The 14,852-nt window shown below is 43.6% G+C and overlaps 1 protein-coding gene across 1 annotated transcript in view; it reads right to left on the bottom strand.

Moving 5' to 3' along the window:
* The window catches only part of FBLN7 (fibulin 7), a 104,326-nt gene that overhangs the window by 28,238 nt on the left and 61,236 nt on the right, over positions 1 to 14,852 (bottom strand). The window contains exons 3-4 of the mRNA XM_064268307.1: positions 14,333 to 14,492; positions 8,914 to 9,084 (exon numbers count right to left, since the gene is read on the bottom strand). Coding sequence (XP_064124377.1) covers positions 8,914 to 9,084; positions 14,333 to 14,492 — 331 coding nt within the window. The remainder of the gene's footprint in view (positions 1 to 8,913; positions 9,085 to 14,332; positions 14,493 to 14,852) is intronic.

The following is a 14,852-nucleotide window of genomic DNA, read 5'->3' on the forward strand; positions in this document are numbered from 1 at the left end:
CATACCTCACACCATGAACAAAAAATAACTCAAAATGGATCAAAGACCTAAATATAAAACCTAAAATAATAACGATCATGGAAGAAAAATAGGGACAATGCTAGGAGCCCTAATACATGGCATAAACAGAATATAAACCATAACTAACAATGCACAAACACCAGAAGAGAAACGAGATAACTGGGAGCTCCTAAAAATCAAACATGCTCATCAAAAGACTTCACCAAAAGAGTAAAAAGACAACCTATAGACTGGAAAAAATTTTGGCTAAGACAAATCTAGTCAGTGTCTAATCCCTAAAATCTACAAGACACTGCAAAACCTCAACAACAAAAAGGCAAGGAATCCAATTAAAAAATGGGCAAAGGATATGACCAGGCACTTCACCAAAGAAGACAGTCAGGTGGCTAACAGATACATGAGGAAATGCTCATGATCATTAGCCATTAGAGAAATGCAGATCAAAACTACCATGAGATACCATCTCATCCCAACGAGGCTAGCATTAATCCAAAAAACAGAAAATAATAAATGTTGGAGAGGTTGTGGAGAGACTGGAACACTTATACACTGCTGGTGGGAATGTAAAATGGTATAACCACTTTGGAAATCGATTTGATGCTTCCTTAAAAAGCCAGAAATAGCAGTACCATAGGATCCAGCAATCCTACTCTTTTGAATATATCCTAGAGAAATAAGAGCCCTCACACAAATTGATATATGCACACCCATGTTCATTGCAGCACTGTTCACAATATCAAAAAGATGGAAGCAACCTAGGTGCCTATCAACAGATAAATGGATAAACGAATTATGTTATATTCACACAATGGAATATTATGCAACAATAAAGAACAATGATGAATCCATGAAACATCTCATAACATGGAGGAATCTGGAAGGCATTATGCTGAGTAAAATTAATCAGTGACAAAAGGACAAATATTGTATGAGACCACTATTATAAGAACTCAAGAAAAGGTTTAAACACAGAAGAAAACATTCGTTAATGGTTACAAGGGTGGGGAGGGAGGGAGAGGGCTATTCATTAACTAGATAGTAGACAAAAATTATCTTAGATGAAGGGAAGGACAGCACACAATACAGGGGAAGTTAGCACAACTGGACTGAACCAAAAGCTAAGAAGTTTCCTGAATACATCCGAACACTTCGAGGGACACAGTAGCAGGGTTGGGGGCCATGGTTTCAGGGAAAATCTAGGTCAGTTGGCATAACAAAGTTTGTTAAGAAAATGTTCTGCCTCCCACTTTGATGAATGGTGTCTGGGGTCTTAAAGGCTAGAAAGAGGCCATCTAAGATGCATCGATTGGTCCCAACCCACCTGGAGCAAAGGGAATGAAGAACACCACAGACACAAGGAAAACATGAGCCCAGGAGACAAAAAGGGCCACATAAACCAGAGACTCCATCAGCCTGAGACCAGAACTAGATGGTGTCCGGCTACCGCCAATGACTGCCCTGACAGGGAACAAAACAGAGAGTCCCTGATGGAGCAGGAGAAAAGTGGGGTGCAGACCTCAAATTCTAGTAAAAAGACCAGACTTAGTGGTCTGACTGAACTCGAGAGACCCTGGAAGACACGGCCCCCAGGCTTTCTGTTAGCCCAAAACTAAAACCATTCCCGAAGCCAACTCTTCAGACAAAGATTAGACATAAAACGATACTTGTGAAGAGTGTGCTTCTTAGCTCGAGTAGACACATGAGACTAAATGGGCAGCTCCTGTCTGGAGGCGAGATGAGAAGGCAGAAAGGGACATGAGTGGGTTGAATGGATACGGGAAATCCGGGGAGGAAAGGAGAAGCGTGCTGTCACATTACAGGGAGAGCAACTAGGGTCATATAACAATATGCGTATAAATTTTTGTATGAGAAACTAACTTGAACTGTAAACTTTCACTTAAACACAATTAAAAAACTGACAAAGAAAAGATGTAAATAACCAAAACAAAAAATGAAAGAGGGGACGTTACAAGTGACCCGATAGAAATAAAGAGAATTCTGATGGAATGTTATGAACAACTGTATGGCAACAAACTGGATAACCTAGACAAAATGAACAAATCCTTAAAAGCACACAACCTACTCAGACTGTCTCAAGAAGAAATAGAAAGTCTCAACAGGTCCACAACAAGTGAAGAGATTGAATTAGTGATCCAAGACCTCCCAACAACAACAAAGTCCTGGACCAGATGGCTTCACAAGGGAATTCTACCAAACATTTAGAGATGAACTGACACCAATATTGTTTAAGCTCTTCCAAAGGCTAGAGAAGGCGGAAATATTCCCTAATTCATTCTACGAAGCAAACATAACCCTAATACCCAAATGAGACAAAGACACTACAAGAAAAAAAAAACTACAGGCCAATATCTCTTATGAATATGATGCAAAAATCCTCAACAAAATATAAGCAAAGAGATTTCAACAGCATATTAAAAGAGTCATACACCAAGACCAAGTGGGATTTATTCCAGGAATGCAAGGATGGTTCAACATCAGAAAATCAATCATCGTAATATACCGTATCAATACAACAAAGGAAAAGAACCATGAGATCATCTCTAAGGATGCATAAAAAGCATTTGATACAATCCAGTATTTTCTTGATGAAAAACCCGAAGAAGATTGGAATAAAAGGGAAATTCTTCAATATGACTCAGGGCCTATATGAAAAGTCAACAGCCAACATTATACTTACTGGAGAAAGACTGAGAGCTTTCCCTTTGAAATTAGGAATAAAACAAGGGTGTCCATTCTCACTGCTTCTATTCAATATTGTATTAGAAATCCTAACCAGAGCAATAAGACAAGACAAGAAAAAAAAAAAAAGGTATTCAGATTGGAAAAGAAGAAGTAAAATCATCTTTATTCATGGATGGTATGATCCTATATATGGAAAATTTCAGAGTCCACGAGAAAACATCTAGAACTAATAGAGGAATTTAGCAAAGTTGCAGGGTACCAGGTCAACAAACAAAAATCAGTTGGTTTCCTATACATCAGCAATGTGAAATCTGAAAGGGAAATTAGGGAAACAATTCCATTTACAATAGCACCTAAGAGAATAAAATACCTAGGAATAAATCTAACCAAGGACGTGAAGGATTTATATAATGAAAACTATAAAACACTGCTGAAAGAGATAAAAAAGAAATAAAGGAAAGATGTTCCACGTTCATGTATTGGAAGACTTAATATGTTAAGATGTCAGTATTACCCAAAGCAATCTACAGATACAACATGATCAAAATTCCAACAGCTTTCTTTACAGAAATAGAAAACCCAATCCTCAGCTTTATATGGAAAGGCAAGAGGCGCTAAATATCTAAAGCAATGCTGAAAGAAAAGAACAAAGTAGAAGGACTCACACTTCCTGATTTTAAAATATACTATACAGCTACAATAATCAAGACAGTCTGGTACTGGAATAGCAATAGACACATAAACCAACAGAATAGAACTGAGAATCCAGAAATAAATCCACACATCTATGGTAAACTGATTTTTGACGAGGGTGCCAAGTCTATTCAATGGGGAAATAAGAGCCTCTTCAATATATGGGTGCTGGGAAAACTGGATACTCACTGTCATGGACTGAATTATGTCCCCCCCAAAATGCGTGTATCAGTTGGGCTGGGCCACGATTCCCAGCATTGTGTGACTTTCCTATATGTTGTAAATCCTGCCTCTATGATGTTAATGAGGGCGGATGGGTGGCAGGACTCAACTTACAGGATTGGATTGTGTTTTGAGGCAATCTCTTGAGATATAAAAGAAAGAAGCAAGTAGAGAGACAGGGGGATCTCATACCACCAAGAAAGCAGCACTGGGAGCAGAGCACGTCCTTTGGACCCATGGTCCCTGCACCTGAGAAATCTTCCTTCAGAGCTGACAGAGAGAAAAAGCCATCCCCTGGAGCTGACGCCCTGAATTTGGACTTTTAGCCTATTTTACTGTGAGGAAATAAATTTTTCTTTTTTAAAGCCATCTACTTGTGGTATTTCTGTTATAGCAGCACTAGATGACTAAGACATCCACATACAGAAAAAGGTAACAGGGTCCATGACTCACACCATACACAAAAACAAATTCAAAATGGATTAAGGACCTAAGTGTGCAAACTAAAATCATAAAATTCTTAGAAAAACAAGCAGGGCTACGCTGTCAGGCATAGCTTTCAATAACAGATTATCTAATATAATAACAAAAGCACAAATGGCAAAAGACAAAATAAATGGGCCTCATAAAAATTAAAAACTTCTGTTCATCAAAAGACTTTACCACAGAATGAAAAGACAAGCTACTGACTTGGAGAATATCTTTGGAAACCATATATCCCACAAGAATCTAGTAACAAAAATAGACATAAAACTTCGACAATTTAACAACAAAAAGACAACCCAATCATAAAACTGGCAAAGGACTTGAGTAGACATTTCCCAAAGAGAACATTTAAATGGGGACCAAATACAAGAAAAGATGCTCAGCATTATCAGCCATCAGAGGGATGCAAATCAAAACCACAAGGAGATACCATTTCACTCCCCCTAGGGTGGCTAAGATTAAAAAAAAAAAAACAGAAAATAACAAATGTTGGTGAGGATGTGGGGAAACTGGAATCCTTATCCATTGCCAGTGGGATGGCGAAATGGCACAGCCATTGTGGAAAACAGTGTGGTGGTTTCTCAAAAAGCTAAAAATGTAACTACCATATGCCCCAGGAATTCCACTCCTAAGTACATACCCAAAAGACTTGAAAGCAGAGACAACATTCATTGTGGCGCTATTCACAATAGTCAAAGGGTGGAAACAACCTAAATGCCCATCAACAGATGAATGGATAAACAAAACGTGGTACACAGTACAATGGAATACTACTTAGCCAGTAGGAGAAATGAAGTCTTGATACGTGCTACAGTATGGATGGAGCTTGAAGGCATTATGCCGTGCAAAAAAAGCCAATCACAAAAGAACAGATAATGTATGACCTCATTTATATAAAAAGACAAAAAAGGCAAATGTATAGAGATAAAAGATTATTAGTGGCTACCAGGGATGGGAAGGAGGAGGGAAAGACGGGTTAACGATGATAGAAAATCACATCGATTAAGGGTAGGGTTGCACAGTCAATTACAGTAATTGCTGTCAATAAGTTGTACACCTGCAAAAAGTTGAACTGGCAAAAGTTGTGTGATAGATATATTTACAGCTACGACATTAAAAAAAAAAAAAAGATACTGAGGCTGCTTATGTACAACCAAATACCTCATGGGATTTGGTTCCTTAGTTTGGAGGTTTAGGGTCATGGTTTCAAAGAACATACCAATTAATCGGCCTAATGATGTGTTTAATGCTTCTGTTCTACTTCCTAGTTCACTGCATAGTGCCTGGAGTCTTAAAGGCTTGCCAACAGCCAATCAAGGGACAACAATTAATCTCTATACGCGTGGAGCAACAGAGGATGAAGGACAGTCAGGAATAAGAGGAGGAAATGGAATGTGTGGCTAATTGCCTCCATGAACAACTGCCTCTTTTGCCATGAGACCAGAAGAACTGAATGGTGCCCGGCTACTATTACTAAATATTTTGATCAAAGATTTCGTAGAAGAATCCTAATTAAAAGAGGAAAAATTCAGGACAGAATTTCAAACTCTCATGGATTCTAGACTTTCTGGAAGCATGGATGGTGGATGAGCTCCTGAAACTACTGCCTTGAGATAATGTTTAAAGCTTAAACTAAAAATAATTACTGAAGTCATCTTAAAACTGAAGAATAGTTTAGCACAACTAGTAAAGAAAATGCCTTCAGTATTATGCTGTTTTAAGAACTATCTATATGGGATCAAACTGACAACAGCAACTTGAAAGAAAAGGTAAATAGATACCTTAGGGGACAGTGAGTTCATGTTAAGGAGGCAGAAACAACTCAAAAAAGGAGGGTGAGGATGGTTACACAACTCATAGAATGTAATCAATGTCACTAAATTGTACCTGTAGAAACTGTTGAATTGGTGTATGTTTTGTTGTGAATATTCTTAATAAAATAAATAAAATTTGAAAAAAAAGCAAAAACAAACCTACATCTGTTGCTCAATTTTCTTTCTCGCTGCAAATGACACCATCCATCCCCTCATGCAAACCCGAGTCTGAGAATCTGTCTTGGCTTTTCCAACTTGCTCACAGCCCACATAGGATATGGCAGTGACAGCCAACAGTTCTGTCTCTAAATATACCTTGAATTTAAATATATCTGGGGGGTCTGCCATCATCTCTCCCCTGGACTTCTTCAAGAGCCACCTAACTGGTTTCCCAACTTTCATTCTTGACACTTCCAAAGCATTCTCTACACACCAGCAAAACACAAATCCAACCACAGCCCTCCTCTTCTTAACCCAATTTATGGTACTCAGAATCAAAATCCTATGCCTGCACAGCCTCCACAGCTTCATAGCTGGCCCGTGTGACTCTCTCTGCCTTGCCCTGTTCACTCTCAGCTCACACACTGCTCCAGATACAAGGTTCTATATTTTATTTTTTCAGTTCTTCAAACATGCCAAGTTCTCCTTTTCCTTGAGGTCTCCGCACATGTTACTCCCTGTCTTAGGCTGGGTTCTCTAGAGAAGCAAAACCAGTAAAGCATATAAATACCTATATATAGAGATCTATATCAAGGAAATGGTTCACGCAGTTATAGAGGCTGGAACATCACAAGTCCATGGCTCAGGCCGGAGGCTTCTCCTGATTCACGTAGCCACAGGGGCTGGTGAACTTAAGATCAGCAGGTCAGACAGTAAGGCTCTTGCTCGAAGACCAATGCATAGTTGGTGCCTAATGAAAATTGACTGGACGAATGAACAAATGTTAAAAAAAAAAAAAAGAGGAAGTTGGGGATAACTGATAAAAAACAACTTTTTTTTTCCCCCAAGAAGTGGTAAAGGCCAAAGGTATTTCTCTCAAGTTTTATCTTTGGTTACCAATGTTGTCAAAGGGACAAGACTTGTGGCCATGGCTCAGCCAATTCAGAAAGCTTCAAATCTTAAAAACATGCCTTTTAGAGAAAGAAGGAAGAAAATCCAGGAAGCCAAATGGCCGCTTTCCACTCTGGTGTGCTGGGGCCTCCTTCTGCCTGCTGGGTTGTTTAATGGCGGTAATTATGTGTAATTTCCTTCTATGCCAAGTTGGGTTCATCACCCCTTCCCAGCAGTTGACTAGGGATAAGATGAAGGGCAGTTACTAAAGTGTTTCCAAATTTTTCACTGACACTGACATTTTGGGCCTTGAAATGAATCTCCTGTAATTAAGAAGATTATCCCTCCACCCCGCCATAATCACTGCACACACTGATGACAAGATTGCTGATAAGAAAATGAAATGGATGCACTTGGAGGCTGCTGCTAAGATTCTAGGGCCCCTCTTGAGGGACCACTGGATCGTTAAAACTCCAGCCTATGTCCTGCCCACACTGCTAATACTGTCATGACTGGTCATCAAAAAGAAGATCGAAGCCCAGTTTCTCCCTCTTGGTAGGTTTGGCTGGCACCACTTTGAGGCTCTTATTGGAGACAGCGCTCATTAATCAAATAAACTCCTGCTGAGATCAGAAGTGCCAATGCAGGCACAGTCTACTAACATGGTAAGAGGTGGTATACAGCAGCTGGTTGAGCACCTTGGTTGTGGCACACTAGTTTTCTTATTCAATCTCTACCACAGCATGAGTTTCATGCCCCATTTATACTTAAATGAAAAATATCCACCTAAGATCTCATTGTGGACTGGTTGTTTCCTTGTTCCCTGAACTTAACTCTGCCCAGGTTTTACATCGAAATGTGGCTCTAGTGCACGTTCCCAGTGAGCTGCTCCAAGCAGTCCTGTGGTGTGATGGTCTGGGATCTAATTACAATGCCAAGACAGATTTAGGTAAAGAAGAGAAGGGAAATATGCCAATCTATAATTCAAGTGTTGATACGGATTGAGTTGTGCACCCCACAGAAAGGTTGAAGTCTTAACCCCTGGTACCTGTGAATGTGACCTTGTTTGGAAATAGGTTTTTGGCGATGCTATCAATTAGCTAACATGAGGCCACATTGGAATAGGATGGGTCCTAATCTGAGTGGTATCCTATAAAAGAGGAGGGGAGACAGAGAAGAGCTATGCTTAGCTGCAAGCCAAGGAATGCCTGGGGCTACCAGAAGCCAGGAGAGACAAGAAAGGATCTTCCCCTAGAGCCTTTGGAGCTAACATGGCCATGCCCATGCTCAGATTTCAGACATCTAACCTCCAGAATTATGAGACAATAAATTTCTGTTCATATAAAAAAATGTTACTGCTTCAAACCTAGCACACAAAGAAGAGAAACTTTCTCATACTTCCCCCTCACTTCATCCCCAATGGTCTCTCCTGGAGCTCACTGCAGACACAAAGGACACCTGAGCAATTTCCTCTACCCCAGAGGTCACCAAAAGCCTCAGAAACAAGCAGCTCAGAGCAGAGCAGCATGAGAAGGGTTTCCCTGCAGTACCTCACTCTGAACTCTCTCCCCGACCCACAGAGTTTCTTGCCCTAATGTTTGTAAGAGCCAGACACAAGTGTCCAGAGCAGAGTGAGGTGTCTAAGGGCATTGACTCAGGGGACAGAGTGTCTGGGCATGAATCCCAGCTCAGCCCCTCCAGGGCCTCGGTTTTCCCACATGGAAGACAAGACTCATTTGTTATGAAAGCTTAGCAGACTCATGTAGACAGCAGCCAGGTAAGGGAGCAGGCACATCAGCCACTCTTCTGAGGAACGATTGAGGAATCAGGCAGAAAGTGTTCCGAGGAATGACCCTTTCTATCCATCAGACTCTGCTTGGATATGATGGGTTCCACCTTATGGGATGAGAGGAAGGAATAGTACCTCTGCATTGGGGCTGCTCCCCAGTCCAGGTGCCGTTGGGCAGGCACACTACACTGCTGGGCCCGATCAGTTGGAATCCAGGGTTGCAGGTAAAATGGACTTCGTGATTCACTAAGTACTTGCTTCCAAACTTTCTGCCGTCTAGAGGGGCATTCAGAGCAGGGCAGGAAACTGTAAGGAGAAAGGACAGGATTAGGAGCCCCTCCTCCTGGACCACAGCTGTTTAGACATCACCCTCAATCATAAGGCTTCCCATTTGTAAGCATGCCTCAGCCGAGTGCCTACCCCAGGCTGGACACCATATTGGACATTTGAAACCCTATATCTCACTGAACCCTCAAACCACTTTGGGATGGGTACTGGATCCCCACTTAGTGAAAGATAATGAGAGGAGGACCAGGCTTGGAGTCATTGAGTGTTGTGTGCAGGGCCTCACAGCGTGCGGGGTCAGAGCTGGGACTCCCAGGTGTGGCTGACTCACCCCATCACTGCCATCCACTTGCTGTGCTCTCATGGAGCTCCAGTGGCACTGGGTTTTGTTAGGGCTCAGCCCTGCCTTCAGGCTTTGGATTTTGCTCTTCTCTCTGCCTGGAATAAACTTCTCATGGGGGGCTCCTTCTCCTCTTCAAGTCTACAGCCAATGCTACCACCTCCCAGACTATTCGTTGACCACCATGCCAGGCATGGCCCCGAGCTCACTCTACTTTCTTCTTAGCATCAATAACTACTGGAATTACCTTACTGACTGATTTGTCTCCATGTCTGAAGTCAGTCTTCTCCGCCAGAAGTCAGCTCTGGTGGACAAGGACTACATCTGTCCTTGCATCCCCAGTACCAGCCCAGTGCCTGGGACATAGTGAGTGCTCAATAAACAAATGAATGAATGACAAATGATTTATTGAGGGCTTACTATGGACCAGAGCACTATATTAGGTGCTTAGTGTACATCAGTGAGCAAAACAGACAAAAGTCTGCCTCTAGGAAGCACCCCTTCTAGCAGGGGAGATAATCAGTAAACAAAATCACTAACTAAACGGCACAGTGTGATAACAGTGATAAGTGTTATGTAGAACATGAAAGCAGGGAATAGGCTAGGGGTGCCAGAGGAGGGGGCATAATTTTGAATATGGTGGTCAGGCTGGGCTTTGTTGGAGCAAAGACTTGAAGAAAGAAGGTGAAGGCATCACCCTGCAGCTCTCTGGAGAGGGTAGATATATCTTCTTGAGGCAGAGAGAATGGTCAGTGCAAAGGCCTTGAGGTGGAGGGGGCCTGGCAGGTCTGAGAGATGTCAAGGAGGCCACTGTGACTGGAGTGGAGTGGATGAGGTAAAAAGTAGTTGGAGATGAAGTCAGAGGCAACAGAGAGCAAGAGGGAACAGAGGCCACTGGAAAGGAAATAAAAGGCCATTTGACATGTACTGTATGTAATATGGAAACCCTGGTTGTGCAGTGGTTAAGCACTATGGCTGCTAACCAAAAGGTTGGCAGTTCAAATCCACCAGGCACTCCTTGGAAACTCTATAAGGCAGTTCTATTCTGTCCTATAGGGTCGCTATGAGTCGGAATTGACTCGACAGCAACGGGTTTTTTTCTATATGATATGGGAGCCATTAGTAGGTTCTGAGCCAAGGCACAAAGTGGCCCAATTTAGACATTAGCAGTATCACTCTGGCTATGGCTTGAGTATAAAGTGTAGGTGTAAGAAAAGGAAGAAACAGAACTGGGGCATGAGGAAGGCAGCTAAGACTGGGAGGTGACTGGGAGAGGAAAGAGATGGCTTGAATTGTAGAGGTATTTTGAGGAAGAACTAAAGGAGTTTCTGATGGGTTGATGTGGGCTGGAGAGAGAAGGAGGAGCTCTGCCATTGCTCTTCCTCTGCAGCAGAGTGTTGGGCCACGGTCGATGCTCAGTCAACATTTGTTTAATGACTGAACAGCCAAAACTGGGATAGCTGGGATTTGAATTTAGTGTAGGGGAAACTCAGAGCCACTTCTAAAACAAGTTGCATTTGTAAAAATACTTTTAGGGTTTTAGGCAGGTGAAAACGAGGCTATTGCTTCAGCATTGTAGGTTGAAATGATAGAGAATCACTCAGCTTCCACCATGAAGAAAACATTTGGAACATGTCTATCTGGGGGTGCCTGCACCTGAGGTCCCAAAAAGAGTGCCACAGGCCTCCCCACCCAGACACAGCCCAGGGACCTTCATGGAGCAGCTATGGAAGCCTGGACTGGGGAGAAGGGTACGAACCAGTCCCTCCAATTACTCTCAGTGGCCCTTGGTTACTAGGGAATTTCTGACCATTCCTGCATCGCTTTCCTTTAGTATAACTCCAACTTGGTACCCAGTGGTAATGTCCTTGTGGGAAAGAAGCGAGTGCGAGCTCAACCCCCAACTCTTGGGCACTCCTTGGTTGTTGCCTCAGTCTCTGTAAATAAACGGCTTCACTGTTCTTTTAAAAAATGCAGTACTTAATTGTGTTGAAAACAATTTAAAATGCTCTGGGAGAAAGTAGTAGGGCCTCTTTAGGAATGAGAAATCTTTAACTTCAAAAAAAAAAAAAAAAAAACTACAGGGTACCTGTTGGAGCAACTCACAAGTAGAACAGTACCTAACACAGTGAACAGTATCTGACATATGGAAGGTGCTCAATAAATGTTAGGGGAATTAATGAATAGATTCAAATTAATTAAAAATCAATCTGTAGTAACATCCTGAATGGGAGCCAAAGGTCTCTGCTCCAGTGGAAGGATGTACCTCTTGGCTGATTCATTTCACTAAGAGCAAGTCCTTGTGGGTCTATGAGAGTCTCAGCGCACCGCACCTTCCAGAATGAGGTTAACGTGCAAAGAAGGAGATGAGCAGTTAAACACGCAGTGCGACTCGGGAATGTGAACGGAATGAGGCTTCCCCGGATAAGCCCTGAAGCCAATGCATTGTGATGCTCCCAGGAAAAAAAAGTCAGGAAAATAGGAGGGAGATTCTTTGTATAGAAGCCGGAAAGAGGAAGATCAACCATTTTTCAGTATTGGAAACTTTCCTTCCTGACTCCCAGCAAATGCCTTTTAAGAGAACAAAAAAAAAAAAAGATAAATTTTCCACTATTTGCAATTTGACCTGGGGCAAGTTTCAGCCCCACTCCCTCCCCCAGCAATGGGGATTGTGACAGCTGCCCTGCCAGCTGCAGAGATGTCACAAGCAGTACCCAGTGCAGTGTCCAACACGTGGGAGACACACGTTGTTGTTGTTAGCTGCTGTCAAGTTGGCTCCCTATTCATGGCGACCCCATGCCTGGTCCTACACCATCACACAATCATTTGAGGATTGGACCATTGTGCTCCATAGAGTTTGCATTGGCTGATTTTTGGAAGTAGATTGAAAGGCCTTTCTTTCCATCTGAGTCTGGAAGCGCCTCTGAAACCTGTTCAGTGTCACAGCAACATGCAAGCTTCCACTGAAAGATGGATGGTGGCTGCGCACGAAATGCATTGGCCAAGAATCGAACCCAGGTCTCCTGTATGGTGAGTTCTACCACTAAACCACCAATGCCTTCATGGGGCAGACAAAATATATGGTGGTAACTTCTTAAAAAGAGAATTTGTCGATTGTTAAAAAATCTAGCACTGTTCAGGAAAGAAAGACCGTGAATCTGGGGATGAGAGGACCCATGATTTAACAATAGCTATAGAAACCCTGGTGGTGTAGTGGTTAAGTGCTACAGCTGCTAACCAAAGGGTCAGCAGTTTGAATCTGCCAGGTGCTCCTTGGAAACTCTATGGGGCGGTTCTACTCTGTCCTACAGGATCGCTGTGAGTTGGAATTGACTTGACAGCACTGGGTTTGGCTTTTTTATACTAACATGAGGAGCCCTGGTGGTGCAGTGGTTAAGCATTCAGCCACTGACTGAAAGATCAGCAGTTCAAACCAGCCGCTCCATGGGAGAAAGATGTGGCAGACTACTCCTGTAAAGATTACAGCCCTAGAAACCCTATGGGGCAGTTCTATTCCGTCCTTTTGGGTCACTATGAGTCGGAATTGACTCTATGGTAACAAGTTTGGTTTGTTTGGACCCTAACATGGGCAGGGCTGTTTTATAAATCACTTCCTGCAGGCTCTTCTTTGACTGTAGGCAGATACGATCTTGTGAAAACAGGAAGGCTCTGTATAACTGACCCTTTAGCAAAAACATCATTAAGTCAGGGACCTCCTACTGCTAGTTCACTTCTCTTGGCCTTAGTTTCCCCATTTGTGGCAGGCAGGAAGGATGCCCTGCCTGCCTCACAGAATTTGAGTGTGACGAGCCCCACTGAGGGCTTGGGTCCCACAGCCCCTTGGAAGGTAGAGAGGAGGTTTGGCTGGTAGGTTTAGTTCTGCCCCTGTGGAGCCAAGGAAAACAGGAGTCGACTCGGTGCTGTTGAGACTGCGGACTTGCTACCATAATCTCTAAAAAGGCAGAAAATTCAACACCATCATCTCACACAACAAAGAAGCCCCTTGATAAATGTGTCTTAAGTGAATAAGTGGCATCAACAGGCCCATGGATTACTCACGACAAACATGACGACCACCCCTTCCCCACGGTTACCCCGAGGAGAGACTAGAGGGAAATGAGCCGCCCAACCCTGCGCTTGGCAATGGGAAAGCCCTTACTGGGACAGCCAGGAAACAGCGGCCCTGTGTCTGCTGGAGCTCTGCCCCACGGGGCGGGAGTTTGGGTGCTCGCTGTAACCTCACCAGACAAATGGAACTTATCCTCAGCAGCCCGTCCCCTCTCCCGTCACTGGTAATGATGGGGGACTTACAATGGAGGAGAAACCCTGGTGACACAGTGGTTAAGCGGTTGGCTGCTAACTGAAAGGTTGGCAGTTTGAACTCACCAGGTACCCTGTGGGAGAAAGATGTGGCAGTCTGCTCCTGTATAGATTACAGCCTTGGAAGCCCTATGGGGCAGTTCTACTCTGTCCTGTAGGGTCACTATGATTCGGAATCAACTCGACAACAGCGAGTTATAATGGAGGACTATTTTCATGTCTGAAAAACTTGAACTAACAGGATTCTACCTCGGTGGGGATGGGGAAGGGAAAAGCAGCTCATGGTCTAAAAGTGGTGCCTTTCAGTAATTATATAAAGGTTATGTGGACAAGACAGTTGTTAAGCCCGGAACGCAAAGATATGAAAGGAAATGGCATGACATCCAGACTGAAGGAGAGGAGAGAAGGCAGACTTCTTTTCAACGCCCTCACCCCTGCCCCCAACTAGGGTTAAAAGATGAGCAACAGATCAAGGAGAGGCAGAGAGAGGTGGGCGAATCCACCACAAGAGTCCTGAAAGTATACCCGGCTGCCTCGCAGGGCCAGGTTGGGAAAAGGGGAGAACCTAAGTGTCTTGGGGCATCGGTGGCTGCTGATTTGGGGACCCACCTGGAGGAGTGTCTGGGGTCGCTCTGCTCACAGAATTCTGTAGCGCGGCCAGCCGGCTCTTCATGTTACGGATGCCCTCGGTGAAGCGGGTCTCCTGGCCCTTCAGCAGCTGCTGCAGCTGTCGGATGGCTGTGAGGAGCTGCTGTTTGTTGAGGCAGTTCTGGGGAGAGAAAGAATCACCACCACCGCTGATTGTGGTTGGTTCCAACCCACAGGCACATTCTAGGCTTGCAGACTCACCCACAGGGCCCAACCTGCCTCAGCAGCTCACTCAACACAATGAGGGAGCCCCTGGCTGGCACAATTAGGCACTCGACTACTAACTGGAAGTTGGCAGTTCAAACCCACCCAGCAGAGCCTCAGAAGAAAACCCTGGTGATCTACTTCCAAAAAAAATCGTAGCCACTGAAAACCCTATGGAGCAGTTCTACTCTGACATACATAGGGTTGCCATGAGTCACAGTTGACTCAGTGGCAACTGGACTGAAGTGCAGTGTAGTCAGAAAGGATACTTTGTATT

Source organism: Loxodonta africana, chromosome 15 (genome assembly GCF_030014295.1).
Source record: "Loxodonta africana isolate mLoxAfr1 chromosome 15, mLoxAfr1.hap2, whole genome shotgun sequence".
In the NCBI taxonomy this organism is placed as follows: Eukaryota; Metazoa; Chordata; class Mammalia; order Proboscidea; family Elephantidae; genus Loxodonta; species Loxodonta africana.